Below are 25074 nucleotides of genomic sequence, written 5' to 3'. Positions count from 1 at the left end.
AACCTTTCCATTTATGCCTGCACTATTCCAACATCACAATTTTGAACTGTACATCCATATACAGTTACAACAAAGTACTTAAAACAGTTACAATACCATTCTACCCTGTCGACACTATTTCTGTCATTGTCTTTGTTTCTTCTCTGAGCCAGCATTACTACTCTGATTATCAGCACTTGATGCTAATTCCATCAGACGCTCAAAATCTATTTCGGTAGTCTTATACTTTAACTTCATCCCGCTCTGTAACCATGACCTGATACAAAGGAGAGCTTGTGTGCTATCATGCGGCATGCAATATCGCTGCTTATCGATTTCAGTACCTTTGCCACAGAACAGTTGTTCAGGTGCCACTGAATTTGCCTGCACAGCCAAGAAGTCCCGAGCCATTATGGACAGTCGCGGGTAGCGCATACTATTGACCTTCCACCACTCGAGAACATCTGTTGCTAGGGGAGCTGGAGGCTCTGATAGATATTGAGTGAGCTCATCAGTGGAACTGTTTGTGTTCGCCCTTCTTTTCTTTCTAGCAATTTCCTCTGCAAAAGAGACATTACCTCCCTCCTCTATTTCTTGAGTATTGTAACCACCAGTCATGGATGGGAAATGATTGATAGAATAGTTTCTGATAAAATGGGTTCTAGCTTCCTCGAGAAAATTGTCTGAATTAAGGCTCTCAGGAATTAGCTCTCCTTTAATTCGAGGATCAATAATTGCTGTCATATAGGTAAATATGTTGCAAACCTGGCTATTGTAGTCTCTAACCTTTTTAGCCATGTCTTCCGCAGCATTCTTTAACTCTGGATAAAGGTGTGAATCTCTGCACGTAGCAATCGTCTCAGAAATGTGATCCATGAAGAAGAGAACCATTCCAACTGTCGGCACCTTGTTTGTGCACATGTTGTGTGTGGTTTTGTAGAAGGGTTCTAAATATCGATGCACATTAATGACTGCATTCTTCTCCACAATGGTCAGCAGCATCCTATTGCCTAGTGTCTCAAACTTCCTGATAACAGCATCCATGGACTTATAAGCCTGCAAGAAAAAGAAAAAAAAAAGTCATCTTTGTCACTTATCGATCAGTTATCACATTGGACACAAAGACAATGCTTCACTTAGAATGTGCTACCCAACATCAAATAATATCTTTGTACATTTGTATACAAAGAAGGCAGGTACCTTGCATACGATATCTAGCATCTGGTAGTTGCCACTCCACCGTGTTGAGGTATCAAGTGGAAATTTCCAAGTGCCTTCGTGATAAGCTCCAGTCAATTGAGTAAACTCCTCAGTGATCTCTGATGATGCATTTACAGCTATTACAAACTCTCTGACCTTAGCGAGTATTCGTTCTATGGTTCTCAATCCGTCATCTATGATCAAGCTCAAAGTGTGAGCAGAGCAGGGGATATAACAGAAGTTCCCTACACTCTGACCTCCCAAGTCCTGTAAGGCACTTTGACTATCATCATGGGTGCAGGAGAGTACCCTACCCTCAATGTTGTATAACCTAAGAACCTTCACTAGAGAGTTGTAAATCTCGACAACCCCACCAGGGAAAGGAATGTGACAAACATCAAGCATGGCCTTCTGGTAAGACCAATTCTCATCAATCCAGTGACAGGTGACACTCATATAAAAAATCCTTTCATAAGAATTCCAAAAGTCAAGTGTGATTGAGACCTTTGAAGAAACATTTTCCACAGACGCTCTCACTACTTCCTGCATACTCCTAAAAACTTCGCGAAACATGTTCTTGTAATCCTCACTCGGCCAGAGCTGTATCGACGGATTCAAGAACTTAAAAGAGTTTGCCAGCCACTTCTCTTCCAAGACTGAAGGAGGGAACGAAGCCAAGGCAAGCCATTTAACAAGCAACCAATTCAAGTGGTCATGATCCACTTGAGATGCTTTTGCTTGGGATTGAGTTTTCCTGATCACAGTGAAGGTGTGTGGTGAAGGACTGGCGACAGCAACATCTCCTGGCGACTTATCGTACCCTGGATGCCGATTAGCTAGGTGCCTCCCCAAATTGCCTTGAGCCAACATAAGTAGTAGACCATATCAGGCAGACGCAATGTCATACCAACAACAACTAGAGTAGGGGCCTAAGAAATTACCGGTCGCAGTAGCAATGGAGTAGCTTTGTCCACAGAACTTGCAGCGGCGGCTCTTCCCGTCCTGAGCTGTCTCGAAAAACTTGAGGTAAACAGAGGTCATGGTCTTCTTCCTGGGTTTCGATGAGGGAGTGGTAGCAGCATTTCCCTTGTAAGCAATATCACCTGCAACAATGATGGGAAGGCCTCCCATTTCCATCAAGGACTTGGGTTCCCCATCTGCTCCATAAAAATCACAACACACTTGATTACTGCATACCCAATATAACTATCCAAGCATTGTGAGTTGTAAATTATTTGAAATTTAATAGCAGTAGTAGAAAGTATGTAGGTTTTCACCTTTGAAATTTTTGAAAGCGTTACTTAAAGCCCAGTCCATTCTCAGAAATGAATGAGAATCGAAGAAGAAGAAGAAGAAGAAGGTGGGAGGTGGTTTGGTTGAGGAGAGAAAAGAAATGGAGGGAGAAAAGAGAGCGGGAATCAGATCGGCGCGAATAGTGAGCCGGATCGGAGCCGAACGAAGAAAGAGGAGGTGAGCTGTGGTTGGGGATGAGCTAGCTCAGCTGCTAAGCGAGTCTGGGAATTTTTTTTTTTTGGAGCAGAGCCGCGAGCGACGCCTCTGAGCTACAGACTCAGTCGCTCGCTCACTATGAGGATTTAGATCTAGAAACCAAGAGAGAAAGGGGAGAAGCTTCACAAAAGTAAACGCTCAGATTCGGACAGAAAGAGAGAGAGGGGGGTAGCAACTAGCAAGCAGCCAAGCGAGACTGATTGATCGGCTTTACCTGCTGGGCTTGGTTTTAGGCTTGGCCGGCTCAGGCAACTTGGAGTTGGTCTCTTGTTTATGAGACCCAGGCCCAACTTCTATTTGGGCCCTCTTTTCAACAGTTGAGAACCAAGCTCTCATTTCCCGCCAAAGGAGGTACATAAGATAGGGTGTTTTACCAGTCTCTAGATTTCACATTGTGAATTGTGAAATCTGAAGCAGCCGATCTATAGTGAACTATTCAAACCCAACTCAAAAAATGTGCTGGGGGACACTTGATCAGCTGGATCTATAATCACAAATGTTCAAGCATTAATCGAGGTAAATTGTTTTGGCAACAAAATTCTTCAGTAGCCAAGGCTAGCCAGACCATATTCAACTATGGAGATTGAAGAACAGACGATTTTCAAATAATTGACGGGTTATGTCACCTAATTATCTAACATATTACATCTAACAAGATTAGGTATAACTCTTATGTCACACCATGATTGAAGATATATTTTACCGAATGTTGTAGTTTGCCATTTTACAAGGATGATGAGCCAACCGTGTAGGTTGTTCACGCGATTAGTTTCACATAAGCACAAATGTGGTCATTCAGATTCCTCTCCAACTTATAGACAAAAAAGCATGACATAACCAGATGTTATAGAACTCTAAATGTACATGATGTCAATAATTCCACTACTATTTGTTTGTGATTTGTGTGTGTGGGGTGTTTGTGTTATGTGAGATCAAGAAGAAGAAAAAAAGATCTAATAATTGAGGCTGTAGAACCCATGCCATGCCGTGCCTCAAATCAATGAATTTTTGTGCCCAAAATGTGGCTCATTCAGCTGAACCTGCTCCCCGCCTAGCCTTGAGATAGGAAAATGGAACAGTTACTAAGGCTAATGCCTTTCAACCACTTCACTACTTCCTTCTTGTCCTCCTTGATTTCCAGATGATGGCATAAGGGTCTGGGCAGATTTTGTATGGAATTTTTGGTGGAGGCATATCAGGAATCCTGCAATTCCATAGATTCATGTACGAATCAAATGAGATGTCTAAGACTGTTAACTATAATCTAAGTCTGAGTGATGAGAGGAACAAGCATGCATGTACTCGCGATGGAGTAGTATTACTTGTTACGAAAGAAATCCGATAACTAGGAAGCATTATATGAACAAGGTAAGTGACCGGTCAAAATGTAGTTGAAACTGAAGTCTTACTGTAAACCGGCAACATCAATCTGCGAAAAGTCTAAGTTGGTTGAACTGTCCAAGACTGGTGATGCTGCAGTAGTAGGAGCACTGGTCTTGTTGATCTTCAATGGTGACGAAGGTGGTTGCTTGATGGCTAGGACTCTACAATTCATGAAGATGTTTGCAATGTTGTTGCTTTGGGCCATTGCCAACCTATACAAACCAAGATGAATAAAAACACTGCCTTGAGTTATCTTAATCGATATCTGCAATAATGAACACACAGCTTCCTTAGTAGAGCTGATTGGATTCGCAATCTTTGTTAATTATTTGATCTAGTAAATGACAAGGAACCTATATTTCGGAAATTATTAAGAAAGATCTGTGTTCTGCATGTTTATTTTAATGCATAAGCTAGAAGCCGGTAGCATCCTTTTATTTTTATAACTACATGGCCTTAAACAATGTCTCAACTCTCAACTTCCATGAAAATGTTTTTTTTTATATCAGTACGAAGCCATTTTCTGAACTGAAAAAGTCAAATCTAGCAGGTGTTATTTATAAATTAGCCTATTTTAACTTGTAACTTTGATGCTTTGCATTTTAGTAGAATAAATAGTATATTGAGGATTACATATATTTCAAGCAAATCAAGGAAATATTCCAAAGCTATGTTATTTCCAAAACAGAGGACAGATCTACCTAAATCACTGAACTTATAATCTGTACATGCATGTGTGCAAACATTGAGACACTGTATAGTTTGATAGAAAAAATAAAAGGGGACCATCAGTCAAAATTAAATATCAGATGAATATACACAGAATTAAGAATAGCACTACATATGATATATAGGATCTGCCTAACAAGGCTCACATTTCTGGAATCAATTTTGCCTTTGATTCATTGTCAATAGCCAAAAGAGGTATTTTGATTCACTGAAGAAGATGCTGCCCTTTACAGAAAACCCAAATACTAACGCATAAGAGCATATCTGTCACAAACTATTTATAAAGTGGAGCCTAAAAACTTGCGAGTAGCTTTCCTATATCACCAACATGTCACATGCATAGTGACTCAAATAAACCACACAGGGTCCCCATATGCCACCCAGACCATGCTATTGCTATTTGCTAGAAACTTTCTTCAGTGCTTAATTGCTTATTAAGGGTACATCTAACTAGTAAATTAGTAATTAGTGTTGGCTTAATCACATACATGTAATACTTAAGCAGATGTATATGTATTTATTCAAAAATAACTACATGAATATATTTAATATACAAAAGAAAAAAGAAGAAGAAGAAGTAATTAGACGATGGGTTAAGTAAATATTATGAATTCATTCACCTAAACCAAACTGTCATTTTGACTAGTTCTTTCTTGTAGAACTGGACCTTCCTAGGAACACCTTATCTCTGACCCTTTCCCATTATGCATTGAATTCTTATCCCTCTATCAACAACTCCAGCATCCATCTCAACAAGAATAATCAAAAGCAGTCTCATAAACTTGTGAGATCAGTCACCTAGTCAATGATTCTATTGAAATTAATATGCAAACTAATCTTCATTAAAAACTTACTTGTAGAGGAAGCTGTGATCATGGAGACCGAGAACAAGCTCAGAAGCTCCAATCTCCCTCACCATTGCTGCAATCTTCTTCCCTTCTTCATCTCCTTCTGTCACAACCATTTCCACCTTCGTCTGTATTGGCATCAATCATCACATACACTGGGTTTCATCATAAAAATTAATCAAATGGGCAACTATGTATCCGAACTGGGTGCCTAAATAAACACGTAAAGTTGAGACTTTGAATCCCAACTTTGCTTACATTGGGGAAGGACTCGCATATGTCTTTGAAAGAGAGGGCTAATCTGAACCCTTTCAAGCGCTGGTGCCTGGTTTTATTCTTGTTCTTGGATCTTGAACTTGGGAAAACATGGAGAAGAGTAATGAAGTCCCCAAATCGAATGAGGTTCTGGAGAGCCCATTTCAGGGCTGTTCTTGCTGCTTCAACATCTTCAACTACCACTATTATTCTCCTCGCATCCATAACCAGTTAACCACACCTCTTGCTTCTCTCCCCCTCTTTGCATACACAGATTATGTGCGAGTGTTTGTAGAACTTGTCTGTCTTTGGTACCTTTTAAATTGATACAATCAATCACATTGTTCACCCCATAGATGATGCTAAATAATTAGAGTGATCAAAGCATATATTACTATATTAGGTATGAGGTCATTAATGTGGCCAAAAGAGTACCATATATATATTAGAGGACATTACCAAATGAAATCCAATAATTACCAAAATGAAAACAACAATTCAGTAATAACAAACGAAAAAACAAAATTATCCAAAATGTTTTTGCTAACAAAATCTGGTCCTATAAATGAGATGTCGGATGATGTTCTAAGTTCTAGTGAAGCACATCCAATTTTCTACTCTCTTTTTTTTTTTTTGGGTTTTCGAATTTCTCTCTATATTTTCAATCAGATAGTTATATAAGCTAGAAGATTAACATAACTATCCGAGTTGCCGATGAACCCTTGAATATTTTTTTGTTTTTAAGTTACAATACATAATTGGCCTAATAGCATTTGACTTGGGCAGCGGATTTTGTTATGATTTGATGAGATTTCTTGTGCATGATACTTGAAAAGTTGACACTTGAAATATAGAAGCTGTTTTGGAATTTCAAATTGCGTCGTGCCTCTTAGTGATTCTATAGGATCTTTACAGCTACAAATATGGAATCTATTATCTTTCAAAAAGAAACAACACCCTTACTTCTTCACTTGATCAAAATCATCAAATTAAGTGAGCTTTCTTCAATTCCCTTAAATTCTGTAAACCATAGCTATACAATCCGTTAATCTAGTGACTACTTCAAGGTTAACGATTAAATGTTGAGATCAAAGAGGAAAGGATAGAATGTGATCATGAATGAACGAGTGGTGCTAGGTTTGAGTTTTCAAGTCCGGAAATGACGAGAGAAAAGCGCTCTTGTCATAAGCAGATTCTGGACTTCAGTCATTGTCTCTTTGCTTCCTATTCTTGTTTGTCCTCATTGTTGTGGGTTCCAAGTGCGCTAATTTATAGTGACACTTCCTGCCTTTGCTATTTCCTAGTATTATTTGCATCAGATTCATCACAAACCACTACTGAGCCTCAGCAGACGCCAGTATATATAAACTATGAGAGCAAAGAAAGAAAGATATAGAATCCATAACAGCAGCTGCCAATGACTTCAGGTTTTGCAGGTCTTGCTTGGCTTCATCTGACATGTTTCATGTGCTGAGATGCATTGCAGGACCCTAACGTACCATTAGATCTTTTAGAAAGAAAAGAAACCCACCATGCATACATATGCATGCTTTTCATACCCTCATGTCTTCTAATAGTTCAGCCATAAATTTGAGTGAAAAATATTGATTTCAGTTCGGGATAGAAATGTTTGAAGCATCGATCTTATTAATTATTCCATCGTAAAACACTTCTCTCGTGATAAATTTTGTATTCCTACAACACATATTCTCACATCCTCGCAAGTTTTATGTCTAGTGAATGTGATCAAAACATTAAATTTGTGGGTTTGAAATTTGGAATGTCTCCTTCAATGGGAGTTTGTGGTTGATGCGAATTTTTATTTATAAAAGATAATTAATCATTCATTTTAGAGGCAGCAAATAACAATGTATGAATGTGTGATATAGGTTATGTTATTAACGCAACAACAATACAGGATATAACAATACAAGTGTTTTGAATATGCAAGATTACAATCTCGAGCTATTGAAATCAACTTAGAAAGGCTACTCAAGAATCAAAATAACAGACTCAGAGAGACCCTCTTAGGGCTAGTTTGGTATTACTGCGACTTTAAACAAAATCTAATGCTCCTGTGACTTGAATTAATTGTAAGATAAAAATAATTTTGTATTTTCGAGTTTTGGTAAATATTTATTTTAAAAAACTGTCGTCATGCCATAAAATATTATTTTTTTATGACAGCAGCTTCTAAAACAAAACTACTTCTAGTGATCTATGATTTTTTTTTTAAAAAATTGTTTTTATTTGATTACCAAATACAATAGAATTTAAAAGCTGTTTTTAAAACAAAACTATACCAAACTAGGCCTTATAAATGAGAATGGCCCACTTGAAAATCAAAATCCAGAAAACAGGCTCAATCCCAAGCCCAAACCCCATTTCTGATCATCACGAAGGGTTTAAGCTCCCTAAAACCTCCACCAGCTCGAGCTTCATTTTCTCACTCTGAAAATATGTCTGCTTCTTCCTACATGGCTTCTCTCTCTATGAGACTACTCCTCTCTCGCTCTCTCTGCCACTCTAACCCCACCACCGTTCTCTCCACGCGCTTCTGCACCACCACCACCCACGACACCTCCTCCAACAGCTCCTCAGATATCTCCGACTCAGACGAGCCCATCGCTTCCGACCTAGAGTCCGACCCGACCCCACCACAGCCTTCGGCCCCCTACCGGGGCTCTATCCACGATCAGCCGCTCGAGAATGGCGTCGACGTCGGCATCTACAAGGTGGCATTTCTTTGAATTCTATTTTTGGGGGTTAGGGTTTTGATTGCGCAATTTGGTCAGTTCGAATACGGGGTTTAGGGTTTTGATTGTGGTGTTGGGTTTATTAGGCGATACTGGTGGGCCAGGTGGGGCAGAGTCCGTTGCAGAAGACACTGCGGAGTGGGGCGGTGGTGACCATTTTCTCAGTTGGGACCGGAGGGATTCGAAACAACCGGAGGCCGTTTGAGACCGAGAACCCGTCGGAGTATGCCAACCGCTGTATGGTTCAGTGGCACAGGGTGTGTGTTTATCCCGAGAGGCTCGGCACCATTGCTGTGCAGAATGCTCGACCTGGGTGAGTTCATGCTTCACATTTGTTTTTCGATGTGTGATGAAGGAGCAAAAGTACATTATGTGTGATGAAGGAGCAAGTATTCTAGATGTGAGAGTAGCAAGTTTTCATTACGATAGCTTTTGCATCAGCCTAAAAAATTCAACTATTAGTCGTAGTTTGGTATTAGAATTGAACTCAGTGGAATGGGACATGAAAAAAAAATTGAGTGGAGATGTGATCAGAGTATTTCAGTAGTAGGATGTAGCCATGAAGGATATGATGAGTTCCTGTCATTGAAATCTATGTGTTGAATTGGTATATTGCCTCAATGACTCATTGTCTTGTGGTTTAAGGTTGCATTGGTTTATAGATGACGCCTGGTTTTTATGACATCATAGGCAAATCCTTACATTCTGAGTGTAATTGGTCGTTAATGTCAAGAAAACTTTAATATCTTTCTGCTGCTTTGTCTTCATTTTGATCATGTTTTGCTGCTTTTGTTGATTGTAAAATCTTAATTTCTTTGTTTTTCGTTGGGGATTTCAAACAAACTCTTTCCCTGGCACTTGTCAACATTTTCCGATCTTGCAGGTCGCTTATATACTTGGAAGGAAATCTAGAGACCAAAATCTACACTGAACCAACAAGTGGGCTTGTCCGACGAGTTAGAGTGGTTGCTATTCGGAAAAATGGTATTACAACTTTGCATTTACAGTCTACTTGCTCACCTGCATTAGTTCTTCCTATTTTGCATTTACATTTTCCCTGTTTGTTGTTATTAATAACTCTTTTCTGTAATTTGTCAGGTCGCCTTGTATTTTTGGGTAAAGGAAATGATGCTCAGCTAACTGTAACAGGGATGAGAGGTGTCGGCTACTACTGATAGTTTTGTCAAAGGTTTGAGATTGATATATGAACTTTTGTAATTAATTGGTATTTTGTTCTTTTTAAGTGAAAGACCAGTTAATTTATCCTCATGTAGTAATGGTTTTCCTACTACTATGGGTTCTCATTTTCTCAAATCATATGATGGGGTCCCCATAAGGTTGTCCTGGTTTTTAAGTGCCACAAAAATGAGGCATTCCAATTCACATTTTGGATAGGCTTGTATCTTTCTTATCCACGAAATCTCCACACCCAAAAAGCGGAGGTTCCAGAGCTCATAGTAATTATTTGTGGCCAAAGTTTCATATCAACGACTAAACCCAGAGGAAAGCAGGCTTCTCCGCCATGTTACAAATCCCAAAATTCTTGCAGTCCCCAACTCAATGCCTTCATCCTCCATCGCAGCAACCGCCACTACCCATTACACAAACCCCAGGGGTACCTACATCTTCATCTCTTCCCTCCATCAAACACTGCTGTAAGCTATCACGTAGAGAACTTGCAATCCGGAGCAATTCTCTGTTGCTTCTCTTCCTGGGGTCGCAGAGCATTGAGGCTTTTCTACCTTCTAAAGCAGAAGCCGAGGATGATGTGGTTGATGCCAGTAGCAATGCAGAAGAACAAAGTTTGAACGTGGTTGATAGCAGTATCAACGCTCAAGAACAGAGTTCAAACGTGGTTGATGGCAGTAGCACCGCTCAAGAAGATAGTTCAAACGTGGTTGATGGCAGCAGCAACGCACAAGAACAAAGTTCAGACGCGGTCGATGCCAGTAGCAATGCACCAGAACAAAGTTCAAACGCTACTCCTACTTGTGGTGATAAGACCCCAACAACGCGCGCATTTCTTGATGTATCAATCGATGGAGAGCCTATTGGCCGCATTGTCATCGGGCTTCAAGAACAGGATGCTCCGTTTGGCGCTGCTCGATTTCGGAATCTTGTCAGTGGAGCTGCTGGAGTGAGCTACAGAAGGAAAGAATTTATAAAAATTACGCCGAGCTACGTGCAACATGGTGGTGTGAGATCTTATGGTGTAGATGCTGAGCTCGCAAGGAGCACAGGAAGCAGTTTGGCAGTTGATAAGCTCACTGAAGAGTGGGAGAGTTTGTATGAAAAGTGTCCGGGCATCAAGAACAAAGCTGGCACTGTCGGCATTATAGTGAGAGACCCTTCAAAACCACCGCCGAAAATCAAGCTCGTTGCACGGAAAGGGAAGCTGGAGATTGATCAGGAGGAGGTTGGTACAGCCCCAAACGGAACAGAGTTCGTCATTTCTACCAAGGATTCACCGGAGCTCGATGCTTCGACTTTGGTGGTTGGAAAAGTTTTGGAAGGTATGGACGTTGTGGAGAGACTTGGCCAGGTTAAGACAGTTCAAGAGAACACCAGTTCACCTTACTTTAGGTGAGAGCTCTTGCTTCTACTCCATATCTCAATCTATGCAAACATATGTTATACTTAATAACAATACTCCTTAATACGGGAACTCCTGTGAAAAAATGTCAATTCCGTTCTCCGCGTACACATAACACACTCGTGACGAGTGATCAAAATCAAGTGTATTACGACCTTTAAATACAAGTAGAGGAATTAACGAAGCACAGTACAATCACATAGAACAAAATCATCTGCAGCTTCATATAATCCTCCTAGAATTGTGGAAATGTACACTAACAAGGTTGCTGTTTTGTTGGCAGGGTGGCCAAGTTGATTGGAGATAAGAGAGCTGTTGTGGCAGAAAGAGGATTTAACCGCCCTTACGCCAAGGTACTTGTCACAAACTGTGGCCTGATGCAGTAAAAGAACTCTTCCCAGCCTTTCTCTTGTTCCACATTTTTTGTTAGAAGACGCTTTCAGATGATATAACCCTGTATCTCTCAAAAACATAAATACCATGTTTTTTCAAGTCGTAAGTTGCTAAAGCAACCAGGTGAGTGCTACAGTTGATGTCTTCAAAGTCAAAGTTCTAACCTCGTACAACTTTAAAGCTTTCAAATGGAGTGTCTACAATCCACTTCAACACCGTAATCACAACACTTCAGGACCTGCTTTGGGACCCTTTTCCCAGCAGCAAAATAATCAATCAGCTATTGTTGAGGACTCCGGGTTGTTAAAATTGTGGGCTTCATTCTTTTTGGAGATGGAGACATGAAAAGATTTCTTATCGAAGTAATGGGGTCATCGACCTGTACAAATGATAATAGGCTAAATGATTATTCTCTTCAGAAGAAGTTATACCAAAAAATCAAACTATACATGCAAAACAGAGAAAACTTGCATTCAAACATACAAAATAAGCAAACATGCATGCAAGTGATACAAAAGTACAAAGGCTTCAACAGTACAGTATAAGCAGGCTTGAGAAATACCTTGATTATGGATGCAGGTAAAGGAGAACACACTTCTTGACGTTGTAAAGCTGACAGCGTTTGTTTCCATCCAGGTGCTCCATTACCTGCTGATGCAATCCAGGGGCAGAAATGTCTGTGCTGCTTAATAGAATCAAACTCTATCATGCCACCTGGTGATGCATGCTTAAGATCTTTCCCTAGACAAATAAACAAAGCAAATCATTTAGACCCAGTTCTGATGAAGTACAACCGGTCAATAGAGTAATGCATGCTAAGTCTTTCCCTAGACAAATAAACAAAGCTAATCAGTTAGACCCATTTCTGATAAAATACAAACAGTCAATAAGGAAGTAAAGAGAGTTCGGGTCTATGTCAGCCAATTAAACGAGTCATATAGATAGGCAATGCTTCTAAATGTCATGAGGAATATTCAGACAACAAAAACTTGGACAGTAGAAGGCTTTGTCCAAAGATGATTGACTTAGTTCGTCTAAATGGTTTTTACTTCCCAGATAAATAAATAACTTATCAACGTGCCTAAAGATGATTGACTTAAGTTCATCTAAATGGTTTTCACTTCCCAGATAGATAGAGATCTTATCAACGTGTCTTACTATCAGGTCATGCTACTAAATGCAACTTAAAAAGAATCTATAATGTTTTAACAAACAGGTTAACATATTTTCTAATATATTTTCTAACATCAACTATTGGCTGATGTTCACTGATGGCTTAGTGAATATGTTTTGAAAATATGTTAACCTGATTGTTAAAACCTTATGGGAACAGTTGATGTACAAGTACGAATACTACAACAGTTGGGTAAGGTCTAATACAAGTTAAATTATTAATTCTAAACAAGAAGAATAACATACGCATGCAATCTACTGGTCAAATAATCATACATGTTCCCATGCAGATAAAAAAATGCTTACCACTAATGCAGGCCACAAGTTCCTTGTTTACAGGAGTCTGCAGTTTCTCTCCACTACCTTCATGGTTCGAGGTGCCATGGGCAACTGCACTGGCTTCCAAGCTAGATGGAGCACATGGAGACTCTTGAATCTGCCTGTGCTCCTCATCTGTTCCAGAGTCTAACAAATTTCCGCTAATAGAAGCCATCACCGGTGAATTATTGTTGTCTTCACCACCTTTATACGTGTTACTGGCATCTGGGCCTGTAGGGGGACCAGGCTCCCTGACTTCTGAATTCTCCAATCCACCATTTGCTGCATTTTCATGGGAGCATTCTCCTCCCTGAAGCAAGTTCTCTTCTTGGGATCCAGATTGCATGTCCTCTTGGTTAACAAGTAAACATTCTCTGAATTCAGAATTATATGAAAACTGAGCTCTTAAATTCTGGCCAATAACAGGTAAGGAAATCTTTGCTTTGAAGTTCTGTTTTGTTGGTGTAGGACCCCCAGCAATTGTCATATTTAAATTTGAAAATTTATCCTTTGAAGATGTTACATCTCTCATTTTGCCAAGACAACTTTGAATGGTTGAATCATGGGTTCCAGGATGAGTTTCAGAATTCGCTTCTGCATATCCAACTAAATGGAACAACTCAACAGGCCGTGGAACAGTAGTGAAAGCCCATAAGCCTACACTAGCTCCACAAAGCTTGCAATCTAAAACCACAGAATTGGACTCAGACTGTAGAGCACTAGAACTGCTGAAATTTTCATTTGCCTCAATTAGGTTATAATTACTACCAGATTGAACATTGATGATAGGATAATGGCTGTTAGCAGCTAAATGAGATGAACTCAAACCATTTGCCTTTGCTGTAGACTGATTCAACCTTTTCCCATAATCAACAGTATAAGGTAGTGAGCGAGGTTCCCAACCGCATAAGCTTATAATCTTCTGTGCCTGCATAAATACTTCAAGATCAATTATTTGCTTAAAGAAGCAAAAATGCAATAAAATCAGTAGGAAGAAGGAACAGTAGTTTAAGTGGCGTAAGAAGAACAGAATTAACAGTGACAAAAGTACTCACATCTCTCAATAATTAGCAATGACAAAAGGCAAGCTGCTATAAGAAAACTTCCAACACAACACACAGGACAAGTAGGACTGATAGATCTGCAATAGAATAAGCACAATACCTGATAGTACAACTTAGCCGACTCTGCACTCCCTTCATCATCAGACTGTTCTATTCTAGAAATCTCAGCAGACCCGTTGCCAAAAAATATTGAGGACTGTTCAAGAAACTGATCAAGCTGAGGGCTTTTCATGTACTCAATGGCTGAAGAAGAAATCACCGGAAGAATTGGAAGTTGCAAAATCACAGAGCATCGCTCTCTAAATTTATCCACTAAAACTGGAGGTAGTGTAGGTGGGAACTCCGCCAGCATTTCATCACAGGCATTGTCAATCCATGGACAAAGCATTTTATGTCCGTTGTCCAGCTTTAAACTAAATACCAAAGCTGCCTTCTCAACTGAAAAAAAAAAAAAGAAGACAAGAAATAGCCCTCATTTAGTTTAGTACGTATGTAACCAAATATTTGCTGCATAACATACAGCACCGGACATAAAGAGTAACATAACATGCCTTGCTGCTGATTCCAAGATGACGGGGTAGAAAACAGGAGGCGTGCCCCACATGATTCACAGGCTATAATATCCACATCTATGTTGACCCAACCTCTCCTGGCACAATTTAGAGCACTTACCACCTGTTAAAAATTGGAGATATCATTCTCTAGCCAGAAACAATGAAAAATCCAAGAAGGTATCGAACATCACTTCATCAAAAGTAAACATAGAACTTGTTCAAGGAAGTAGTTCATCAGGCTACTATGTGAAGCTCAGTTCGACATACAGTCAAAGCAAACTAAAGAACCAAATTACGACACTAACTTGACAGCTAGGTGCAGCATTATCAAAACAAACTACATATACTCACTCTACCGCAATCGACTCATCAACCTAAGGATGTACCACATTCAGAGATATTCTGATAGCTACAAAATCACTGCATAATAGAAACCTAACCTTCGGCTTCGCAAACCAAGTCATGGACTTAAATGTAGCTACTCTCCTCATCAGATCACCCCGGTCCCACGGCCTACACACCGGAGGCTGAGACGGTGAAGCCGGAGCTGACCAATGCCGAAACCCCGGCTCCCTAACACCTCTCGATTTCAGGTCCGCCAATGCAGACGACGGATGCGCTCTCTTCTTCCCTCTCGATGCTTCTAGACTTGTTGAACTGTTCAACAACAACAACAAAGCTCATATCACTCAGCTAATAATTTCAAGCCAAAATTTCCTCATATGCAAAACAATAGTATGATTTAAAACCTAGCTAAGTATATCAAAAATTTCATACAGAATTTTTAATCAAAAAAAGAAAAATCTGAGGCGGCGATTGTGTGAGCCTCGGAAACCTAAAGAGGAGTGTGGACGGAGGAAAGAGAGAGTGTAGGAACCTGGAGGTGGAGGCCGGCGGAGGTTTGGGAGCGTAGAAGAGCTTGTCCATGACGGAGTTGAACCTCTTCTCGGAATCTTTGGCCATTTTTGGTTGGCCCTAGAGTTGAGAGAAACTCAGCAGCTCAAGATAGCTGAAGCCGAGGATCCGATTTCGTCTCGGCTCCACCGTTTTGAGGAGTAATGGGCTGTAAAGAGCTTGGGCCGAATATCAGGACCCTGCTAATGTAGAAGATATTGGACCTGGACCTGGTTTCTGAGGGCCTACCCACTTTTATAAATATTTATCACGGTAACTTTTAAGTTTCGTCGATTCTCAAAACATTCGGAAATCATTTCTAAACATGGTTTTTGATAAACTGACAATACAATTTTTTTTTTGTCAATGAATTGAAAAAAAAAATCGTGTGCTATAATCTACAGTTTTTGGTACAAATATGAATTTGAGAAAATTTTCATATTTCTCCAGAAAATTATGACGTCAGTATAATTTGAACCAAAACTATATACTTGGGAACTTGCCATAGTAGAAAATGACATGAGAAGTAGTAGGCCTGCACTTTGCCGTGGAATAAGGGCATGCCATAAGCTCCCACTTTTACAGTTCTAAGTAGATCAGTAGCTATAGCTATGTTTACCTGCCTGCCTCATCTAATTATAGAAACTTTCAGCAGTATTGCTGCAAAATCCATTGCTGAAACTTCTGCCATGAATTCCAAACACTTTTGGTTACCTTACAAAGCTGCAATCTCTAGTGCTGCTGGAAAATGGGAATGGGTTGCAAGGAAAGTTGCCTAAACAAATAGGCAATTTAGTCCACTTGAGGCGGCTTATCCTAGCCGGTAACAATCTTAATTTTCGGTAGCATTCCAGCAAGTCTTGGAAGATTGACCAAGCTTTTAATACTTGATGCAAGCAGAAACCAGCTATCTGGCTCATTGCCTTCGACATTTGGATCTTTAATTTTGTGTCACTTCTAAACTCTAAAGCATGATTTGAGCAACAATACGGTAGAGGGAAAGTTGCCTGTAGAGGTTGGAAGGCTAAAAAATCTCACACTACTAGATCTTGGAAGTAACATTATTTCAGGTGGGTTGGTCCAGTCACTTCAAGAGTTCAAGAAATGGTGATATCCAACAATCCAATTGGCGGTGATCTCATCAGAATTCAGTGGCAAAATCTATACAGGCTGCAAATTTTGGACCTGTCAAGCACATCTTTGACAGGACACATTCCCAATTCTATGGCAGAAATGAAAAGGCTAAGGTTTTTGGGGCTGAACAATAACAACCTGTCAGGAACAATATCTCCAACGCTGGAATCACTGCCTTGCATTGGTGCTCTTCATCTTTATGGAAACAATTTCACAGCAGAAGTTGAATTCTCGGAAGGATTCTATCGTAAATTGGGGGGGGGGGGGATTTGGAGCCTGGAACAACCCGAATCTTTGTTACCGAGCTGAATCAAGTTCACCACATTATGTTCCCCACGGGGTTAAACCATGCCAGTAAGAAACAACTATTTCCTATGAAAATTTTCCAGATTCCAAATTATAGTCTCGTTATTTGTTCTTCTTTTTCTTTGAAATGTAACCTTAGAGATCATCAGAATGATATTAGTGAATTTATTCTATTAACATATATGCATGTACTTTCAACAATCTGAGCAGTTCCTATCATATACTTGTCACCTGTGTGTATAAAGGAATCAGAATCAAGATTTTGACCCTACTTCGTATTTTCTTGTTGTACAATCTACGTAACTGTAAAAGATAGTGTTACTTGGTCAAAGAACTTGTTCAGTACTCATGTGATCAAAACCAGTACAGACCAGTGTACCGATTCTAGCTGGTTCACCAGTCCTTCAGAGCAAATCATATATTTTTTTTCAACCATTCATTTCAGTAAACACAGTTAGTATACGTTCGTTACAAGAATTTACCAGATAACGTTGCCCTCTATTTACCGCAGCCTGGAATTTGAAAAACAGGTGTACCAAGTCAAAGAGGTAGGTTTTTACTCCACAAACCCCACTACCTCCACTTTTCACTCCCATGAATCCTCACACATTTCTCTCAGCACTAACAACTAACTTCAACCCGACCCTCCTATATAAAACCCCCCACAAACCCTTATGAACTTCAAATCATTCGTTCAGAGCTAGCTAGAGATCTAAAAACCCTAAAAAGAGAGAGCTCCCTTCAAAATCCAATTTTCTTCACTCCATGGAAACCTCAAAAGTGTTTGTCTTGCTTGTTCTTCTTTCCACCTTCCATTTCCTTGTTGTGACTTGCATCCAGTTTGAAGTTGGAGGCAACAATGGATGGGAGGTACCCAAATCAAAGGACGACTACAACCGATGGGCGTCGAAGAACCGGTTCAAAGTGGGCGACACTGTTCGTAAGTACTAGGGTTAATATATACTTCATAGTAAACCCTAACAAGGGCTTAAACTCTTTCTCGCTTCACATTGCTATATATTTACTCTGTGCGATCTATGCTACTCAGATTTCAACTTCACTAAAGACTCGGTGATGGTGGTGACGGAGGAGGAGTATGACAAGTGCAGTTCGACACGTCCCATCTTCTTCTCCAAAGAGTCCACCGAGTACAAGCTGGACCGACCAGGATTGTTCTACTTCATGAGTGGGGTGAGCGGGCACTGTCAGAGAGGCCAGAAGATGATCATCAAGGTGTTGGAGCCGGCGAGCCCTCCTCAGCCTCCAGCAGAGTTGCAGAAGAAGAATGGTGCTGCTGGAATGGCTGTTGCTGTGTCTTCTGTAACTGCTGTGCTCTGTTTTATGTCATTCATTGCGGTTTCCATGTTCTAAATAATTGGTCTAGGATGTAGAAACTCAGTGGGTGTATTTCCTTTAAGGGACAAAGATGCAGACTTGAGCTTAATTATTGTTTTATTTGACAATATGAAGTTGAATTCATTTGAGATATGAGTTTTTGGAAGTTAATGCGGTTGTCGTTTTGATTAACATAATCCATTATTAACGTTTCGTTGGCAACAAACATTCTTGATTTTGATCAGAAAACAGAAATCAACTTCCATTGTACTTTGATATTACATCCTCATGTTCTTCCATTCTTAAACTTGATTCGATCACTTCGAACTACCAACCTAGCGAGACAATGTGCGGCCATTGTTGCAGGAAATAGGTACCTTCTGCCAGCTTACTATTTGAAAAGCTTGGCTGAGGAACTTCTCATTCCCAAGGTAATTAAACTTAACAACAAACACGTACAAAGTTCCGATTCTTCTTGTTTTGATAGGTATAGTACATAATCAGTGATGATTAGAAGTCTTGATGAACATGTAGTCAGCAGATTCAGTCATGCAGGAAGGAGTCGAAGGACATAATTTAAGTTCTTTGTGTAACCCAACGTAGTGAAAGAAGACATGACTCATTGTATTTAATAAATTAATCAAAAGATTTTTAAGGTCCGTCTCCAAACTCATGATGATTGTTACAAGAGAAAAGCCACTTCCACCAGCCAAAAAATAAAATACAAAACTCGTGCAAAATTACTGCAGAGCTTCAGGGCGAGGCTCTCCTAATGTCTCACAAATTGCCTTGTATCATCTCCGCCCTTTTGCCTTCCGTAAGGATTGCCAGGATTGATTCCATGTCGCTTTCCATCCACTTTACGCATGCCCTTCCTGAACTTTGACGCGCTGCTGTCTAAGTTCAAATTTACCTTGGGTGGATTAGAAAAGCAAAATGAAGAAGCAACCGCCTGTACGAACAACATAGCAATTGAATCAGAATTCCACAAAGTTATTACTGTCTGAAACACCCAAGTACTAGAGATAAGTTTAGATTTTAGCAGAGCATCTTTTGCATTATCATTGTACATGAAAACAACAAGTACCTGGAGATCAAGTCGGTGAACATTAAAGATGTCCTTCATAGAGTGTGAATTATATGCTAATAGATAAGATCTATATGCATCTTTTGCTGCACGGTTCAGATGGTAGTTGTTGCCTACCAATTTCTCCTGCATCAGTTGAAGCAATTCATCTTAAATTTTGCTGACATCAATTATTCTCTGATAATTAACGATAAGAAACAGAAACGTACCAGCTGAGATTGCACATTTTTTAACTTCTTCTCATTAAATTCATACTCTTTAACAGGGACTTTTGCCTCCTGAAAACAGAATGAATACAAAAAATTAAATGAAGAAAAGTCCAAAACCATCAATATCATTGTTTTAAAATAAAAGGCAGACAAAAATAGTAGCTTAATTAAAATTCTGCTTCAGTTATATCTTTATCTATGATTCTTCGGTACGAATCATACCTTCAGATAGCGAAGAAATTGCAACTCTTCAGGAATAAGGAAAAGTAGTGCATTTCCTTTTCCACCCTCCCCACGAGCTGTTCGACCAACCCTGTGGATATATTCCTGCAAACAAATCATGCAGTACTCAGCATATGGACTAACGAGTAACAAGAAACCAAGATCCAACGAAATAAGAAAAAATATCACACCTTGGGTTCATCTGGAGGATCAAACTGCACAATCCAGTCCTACAAGCACAGAAAGGAAACAGAAAAAACTCATAATTAATATGCCAGCTCAACAGTTAACACAAACACTTCTAATAAAATAGTGTAGAGTGTAGACAGTCTGACATAGCATACTGGTCAATTGTATTGTTCCTATTGTGTATAGATATAAAAGAACATACCACAGCAGGGATATCCAAGCCACGAGCAGCAACATCAGTACAAAGTAAGATTCCTTTCTCTGCTTTGCAGTAGTCAAAAAAAGTAGTTGTCCTCTTTTGCTGCTTTTGCTTTCCATGTATATCAAAGCATTCCACATTCACGTATCTAAGAAGGTCGGCATGGAATTTCACCGAGTTACAAGAAGAGAAGAAGACCATCACTTTCTTTGATAGATTCTTCGTCAGGAAAGAATATAGGAGAATAAATCTCTTGGCACTTGGCACAATACAATAGCCTTGTTGCAGCCCTTCATTCGTAACCTGTAGCACACATAATCTTGTCAGGTTCTAAAGACTACGGCTAAAAGCCAAGAAATGGTAAATCTATGAGTATGAAGTGGACTTAATCTGATATATGAATCTTAATGCGGATCCTGAAGGACCAATTGGATTCCTACCCTAGTTCTTCCATCATCGACGTCTATATACATAGGTGTTGTCTGGAAGGACAAGCGAGCAAGATCTTCAACCTACAAGATTGATTGGAAAGTCTTATTAGAAGAAGTAACTCATGTAACATATGGGTAATGCAGTTACAAATACGGAAGAGACAGACAAGCATTTTAGAAAATACTGGACTAGGGCAGTATGTCAAGTTAAGTTATGCTAAAACAATGGAAACTAATGTAGAAAGCAAGAGATTGACTGAATAACTGCTACTAGATATAGATATAATGCTCAAACCTTCTTAGTCTGGGTTGCAGAAAATAAAGCTGTTTGCCTATTCTGCACATTGAATAAAAAATCAATCAACTAAAAGCATATAATAAGGTAAAAATAGTTGCAAGTGCAGCCAAAACCACAAGACAACAGCTAAAGCAAACAGACAAGATAAACTATAAAGTAATAAAATAATCATACATGATATGCATCATCAAGATTTGAACCAATCATCGTATTTACCTTGGGTAGAATGTTAATAATTTGCTTCATTTCTTCTTCAAAGTTTGCTTCCAGTATCCTGTCAGCCTCGTCAATGACAAGGCACTGCAAATATAAGAGAATAAGAGATAAAAAAAATTGTCAAAAACTGTGAGGATATTATAAGGGCTACATCTCAATCAAACATGCATAACCAATCTGACCTGATTAACTAAGACTACAAAACATCTCAACGACTCAAACCATAATTCAGTAAATAATAATTTCCATGTCACCACGTAGCCTCAAAAAGAAAATTGAAACAACTGCTGCGACATGATGAAACAAATACCTTCAAGTTCTTATATACAAATCCCTTTGTGTTCTGCAGATGGTCAAGAAGACGACCTGGGGTTGCAACCAATAGGTTTACTCCTTTTGCAAGACGCTCTGCTTCTCCTCTCCTAGCCGAACCACCAATAACCAAGCCAAGAGTCTGCGAGTGATTCTTGAGAAGGTCCTTGGCCACAGCATGGGACTGATCATTCCAACAGCAAATTTGTTAGGAAAGAGTCACGGACTTCGAACGTAAACCTCCAATTTGTATCAACAGGTTTTTTCTTTCTAACTTTAATTATATTCTCACAACTACACATTTTAACAAATATCACCATCATGTATCTAGTACTATATGTTAAATTAACTAAAAGACAACTCTTTTAAGAAGCAAAGCTTGACTGCACCAAATCTATGTATACAATAAGCAAGGGTCTTCACCTGTATCGCGAGCTCCCTAGTTGGGCAAATGACAACAACACCAGTTCCATTGCGAGGCGCAAACCCTGCGTGATATAACAACTCAATAGCCGGCACTAGGAACGCAAGAGTCTTTCCAGAACCTGTCCTTGCAGCTCCAAGCACATCTTTTCCGATCAACAGAGGTGGTATTGCTCTGGATTGAATCTGCACTCGCAAATTGAAAAAACTTCATCAATCTCACATTAAAACAATCTAGAAGAAGCTAAACAAACACAAGAATCACTACAAACCTGAGTCATGTGCTGAAAGCCCAATTCTTGAATCGCCGAAAATGTTTTCTCCGATAAATTTAATGAAGCAAATGTCACAGTGCTCATAATCCCAGTCCCTCCACCACTCCTCACCTTCTTCTCTTTCTTCTCCTCCACCTCCTCAGCTTCTTCTTCATCCTCTTTGGTCTCGCTAGGGTTTTCAGCCTCGGCCTTTACTTTTGTCATCTTCTTACTCTTCTTCTCCGACTTCTTATCCTTAGGTAGCTCCTCGCCGTCGCCGTTTCCCGCTTCATCAATTTGGGGCTCCGGTTGCTCTGCAAGTTCGGATTCCGACGGCTTCTTCGCTCTGTTTCTCTTGCGCTTCCTCTTCTTCGAATCGTCCATGGGAGATGCGTGGGTTGGGTCGGCCATGGCGACTGGTTAGGGTTTTAGGAAGACGAGCTCTCTCAGAAATATGGACGGTGATTTTTGGCAGGGTGTGGTCGTTAAACTTAAACCCTAGCAGTTATGACCTCGGGTTTGGGCTTTAACCCGATAAACTAAACCCATTTTATGAAGAAACTTCAGAAAATATATTTCTAAAGAAGTTCGCTGCGAACTTTCTTCTTAAATTATTTACTACAACCTTCAGAAAATTTATTTATAAGCAAGTTCGCCTTCATAAATTATTTTCTACAGAAAGTTTGCTGCGTACTTTCCTTATTTCTACGGAAATTTCGCTGCGAACCATCTTAAAGAAAACTCATTTATGCAGATAAACCTTATGAACTTTCTCATAAAAAAACTCATCATAACAACTTAAACTCATTTATGAACTTTCTCACAAAATAATCTTGCCCTCGGGTTTACTCTTTTTTTCTATTTTCTAAATAATAAATTGAAATTATGGCATAATAGCTTAGGACCAGTAATATAGGTAACGTTTCTTACTTAGGTCAATTCAAAATCACACCAGAAAATTCCCCCCCCCCCCCCCCCAACCCCAATGTGGTTGCAGCTAACACGCACAGAGGCACGGAACAAGTTTTTTGGTTACTCCATATTCAAACTTGATAATAGAATTACTAGAGACATTTCTAATTGTCCCATTACTTACACGAATGGTCGGGAAAAAAAAATCTAGAGCAAGCAATAATATTCCAGATGGGCTAAGTGTTCAATCCAGAGTGTAAATGGGCTCAGTTGTTATGATGGTTTTAAACTAACCAAAGAGACCTATTTTCAATCTGAATTACTGAATATATGGGTTGGGAATAAATTCCCATAATTCTGAACCCATCATGAAATTTACCGGGATGTGACGGGATTGAAATTTAGAAATGTTAATCTTGTTCCATTTGATTATGGTGAAATGAGACGTGGGACGAATAGTTCAAGTCCTGTTTAATCACGTCTCATCATACTTTTAATGAAAGCTTAAAAACTATTATATATTTATGTCAAAATGAAACTTGTTCATATTCTTAATAACTTTATATTTAGACTATTTATATAATAATGGTAATTGATAATACTTTAGAATATTATATGTGTTTCTTTTGTTGAATTTTCAGTGTGAAATTCATAATTTGTTAATGAAAAATAAAAAATATAGGCTTTATTCAAAATCCTGAGATGATGGGATTTGGCTCATCTCGTTCTGATTTTGACCAAGATTATTTTCCGGTGGGATGAAATTTAAAAAAAACACAAATCTCATCTCGATCTCATCCTAATTTTAAACAGTGGAACGGGCCACATTATTGACACAATCTCATCTCATCCCGTCTTATGCCCAGTCATAGTGTAACAATGTAGGCAAAATTGATTGACAATGATTTAAATGATATATTTCTATAAAGATTGTGATTTGGATCCACTTTCTTTTCCAGTGTGATAAATGAAAACTATTTTTTACCAAGTTTTTAGTCAAGCAAAATGTGAAACACGAAGTCTCGAATATAAGTTTTATTTAGCAGTTATATGACTTGTGTCTCTATTATTTGCATAATTATTGTTTTGGTGTACCACAAGTACTCTAAATGAATTGTTCAACAGAGAAATGGAAAAATGTGGTGGCGTGTCTTTGAAGAATTGTTGAGTAGCAATGATGCCATGAAGTCTAAAATTAGTAGGCATAAATTATGTTTTCAACTTCAAAAGTTCACCAAATTATCTAATCATATAGATAACCAGTCTAAGCCAATTTGATATGTAATCTATTGGTTGAAAGATGCAACAACACCAACATTATGCCTTTTATATTTTTTAGATCAGTGCAGGATTCATAGCCATAATTGCCTTCCGCTATTATGTTTTTGTTTGTTTTTGTTTTTGTTAAGAAGTATCATGCTATTACTAAGCAAGACTTAGTTTGGTATAGTTTTATTTTTAAAATAATCAGTTTATATGTCAGCTTTTAAATTTTATTGTATTTGGTAAATCAAATAAAAATAGTTTTTATTTTCTAAAATTACATGTCACTAGAATCAGCTTTTAGAAGTAGCATCATGATTGTTTTTAGAAGCGTCTATCATAAAAACACTAAGAAAATAATATTTTATGGCATGATAACAGTTTTTAAAAATAAATGTTTACCAAACATGAATATATAAAACTGTTTTATTTTACAGTTGATTCAATTCAAAACATAACAATAACGCATTTTTTTTTAAGTTACATCAATATCAAACTAGCCCCTTAGTGTGAAATGATGAAATCTATGATATCATTTGTGGCACCAAACCCACCAACCTCTGGTATTTATATATCGAAGCCACGCATCCCTTTTATGATCAAGTTTCATTATGGGATGGGGGATCAATTGCGCTA

At 38.9% G+C, this 25074-nt stretch overlaps 7 protein-coding genes and 1 pseudogene across 7 annotated transcripts; 4 read left to right on the top strand and 4 right to left on the bottom strand.

Moving 5' to 3' along the window:
• Positions 1–32: 32 nt before the first annotated feature.
• LOC126794627 (zinc finger BED domain-containing protein DAYSLEEPER) lies at positions 33–2706 on the bottom strand. The gene is made up of 4 exons (XM_050521388.1): positions 2457–2706; positions 2121–2336; positions 1180–2036; positions 33–1035 (listed from the first exon to the last, which is right to left on the bottom strand). The coding sequence occupies exons 1-4, from the start codon at positions 2494–2496 to the stop codon at positions 124–126; spliced, it is 2025 nt and encodes a 674-aa protein (XP_050377345.1). The 5' UTR covers positions 2497–2706; the 3' UTR covers positions 33–123.
• A 1034-nt stretch (positions 2707–3740) lies between these two features.
• LOC126794766 (uncharacterized) lies at positions 3741–6188 on the bottom strand. The gene is made up of 4 exons (XM_050521543.1): positions 5907–6188; positions 5655–5776; positions 4098–4283; positions 3741–3892 (listed from the first exon to the last, which is right to left on the bottom strand). The coding sequence occupies exons 1-4, from the start codon at positions 6126–6128 to the stop codon at positions 3799–3801; spliced, it is 624 nt and encodes a 207-aa protein (XP_050377500.1). The 5' UTR covers positions 6129–6188; the 3' UTR covers positions 3741–3798.
• A 2146-nt stretch (positions 6189–8334) lies between these two features.
• On the top strand, positions 8335–9843 carry LOC126794764 (single-stranded DNA-binding protein, mitochondrial). The gene is made up of 4 exons (XM_050521540.1): positions 8335–8638; positions 8746–8972; positions 9543–9643; positions 9758–9843. Exons 1-4 carry the CDS (start codon positions 8363–8365, stop codon positions 9832–9834), a joined length of 681 nt encoding a protein of 226 aa, XP_050377497.1. The 5' UTR covers positions 8335–8362; the 3' UTR covers positions 9835–9843.
• A 233-nt stretch (positions 9844–10076) lies between these two features.
• Positions 10077–11638, top strand: LOC126794771 (peptidyl-prolyl cis-trans isomerase CYP26-2, chloroplastic). The gene is made up of 2 exons (XM_050521548.1): positions 10077–11242; positions 11536–11638. The coding sequence occupies exons 1-2, from the start codon at positions 10182–10184 to the stop codon at positions 11636–11638; spliced, it is 1164 nt and encodes a 387-aa protein (XP_050377505.1). The 5' UTR covers positions 10077–10181.
• LOC126794757 (uncharacterized) lies at positions 11298–15763 on the bottom strand. The gene is made up of 7 exons (XM_050521533.1): positions 15632–15763; positions 15195–15411; positions 14752–14875; positions 14301–14638; positions 13125–14064; positions 12208–12386; positions 11298–12024 (listed from the first exon to the last, which is right to left on the bottom strand). Exons 1-7 carry the CDS (start codon positions 15715–15717, stop codon positions 11926–11928), a joined length of 1983 nt encoding a protein of 660 aa, XP_050377490.1. The 5' UTR covers positions 15718–15763; the 3' UTR covers positions 11298–11925.
• Positions 15764–16341: 578 nt separating this feature from the next.
• LOC126794043 (piriformospora indica-insensitive protein 2-like) lies at positions 16342–17140 on the top strand (annotated as a pseudogene).
• Positions 17141–17801: 661 nt separating this feature from the next.
• LOC126794767 (mavicyanin-like) lies at positions 17802–18583 on the top strand. Its single transcript, XM_050521544.1, has 2 exons — positions 17802–18028; positions 18137–18583. The coding sequence occupies exons 1-2, from the start codon at positions 17854–17856 to the stop codon at positions 18457–18459; spliced, it is 498 nt and encodes a 165-aa protein (XP_050377501.1). The 5' UTR covers positions 17802–17853; the 3' UTR covers positions 18460–18583.
• A 443-nt stretch (positions 18584–19026) lies between these two features.
• On the bottom strand, positions 19027–22711 carry LOC126794758 (DEAD-box ATP-dependent RNA helicase 51). Its single transcript, XM_050521534.1, has 12 exons — positions 22282–22711; positions 22010–22195; positions 21585–21770; positions 21275–21358; positions 21056–21097; positions 20770–20841; positions 20333–20632; positions 20133–20171; positions 19942–20046; positions 19720–19788; positions 19511–19636; positions 19027–19375 (listed from the first exon to the last, which is right to left on the bottom strand). The coding sequence occupies exons 1-12, from the start codon at positions 22672–22674 to the stop codon at positions 19193–19195; spliced, it is 1785 nt and encodes a 594-aa protein (XP_050377491.1). The 5' UTR covers positions 22675–22711; the 3' UTR covers positions 19027–19192.
• Positions 22712–25074: the final 2363 nt, after the last annotated feature.

The sequence above is a fragment of the Argentina anserina genome, chromosome 5 (assembly GCF_933775445.1).
Source record: "Argentina anserina chromosome 5, drPotAnse1.1, whole genome shotgun sequence".
In the NCBI taxonomy this organism is placed as follows: domain Eukaryota; kingdom Viridiplantae; phylum Streptophyta; class Magnoliopsida; order Rosales; family Rosaceae; genus Argentina; species Argentina anserina.
The sequence above is the reverse complement of the archived record's forward strand: the minus strand, read 5'-3'. Positions and strand labels throughout refer to the sequence as shown.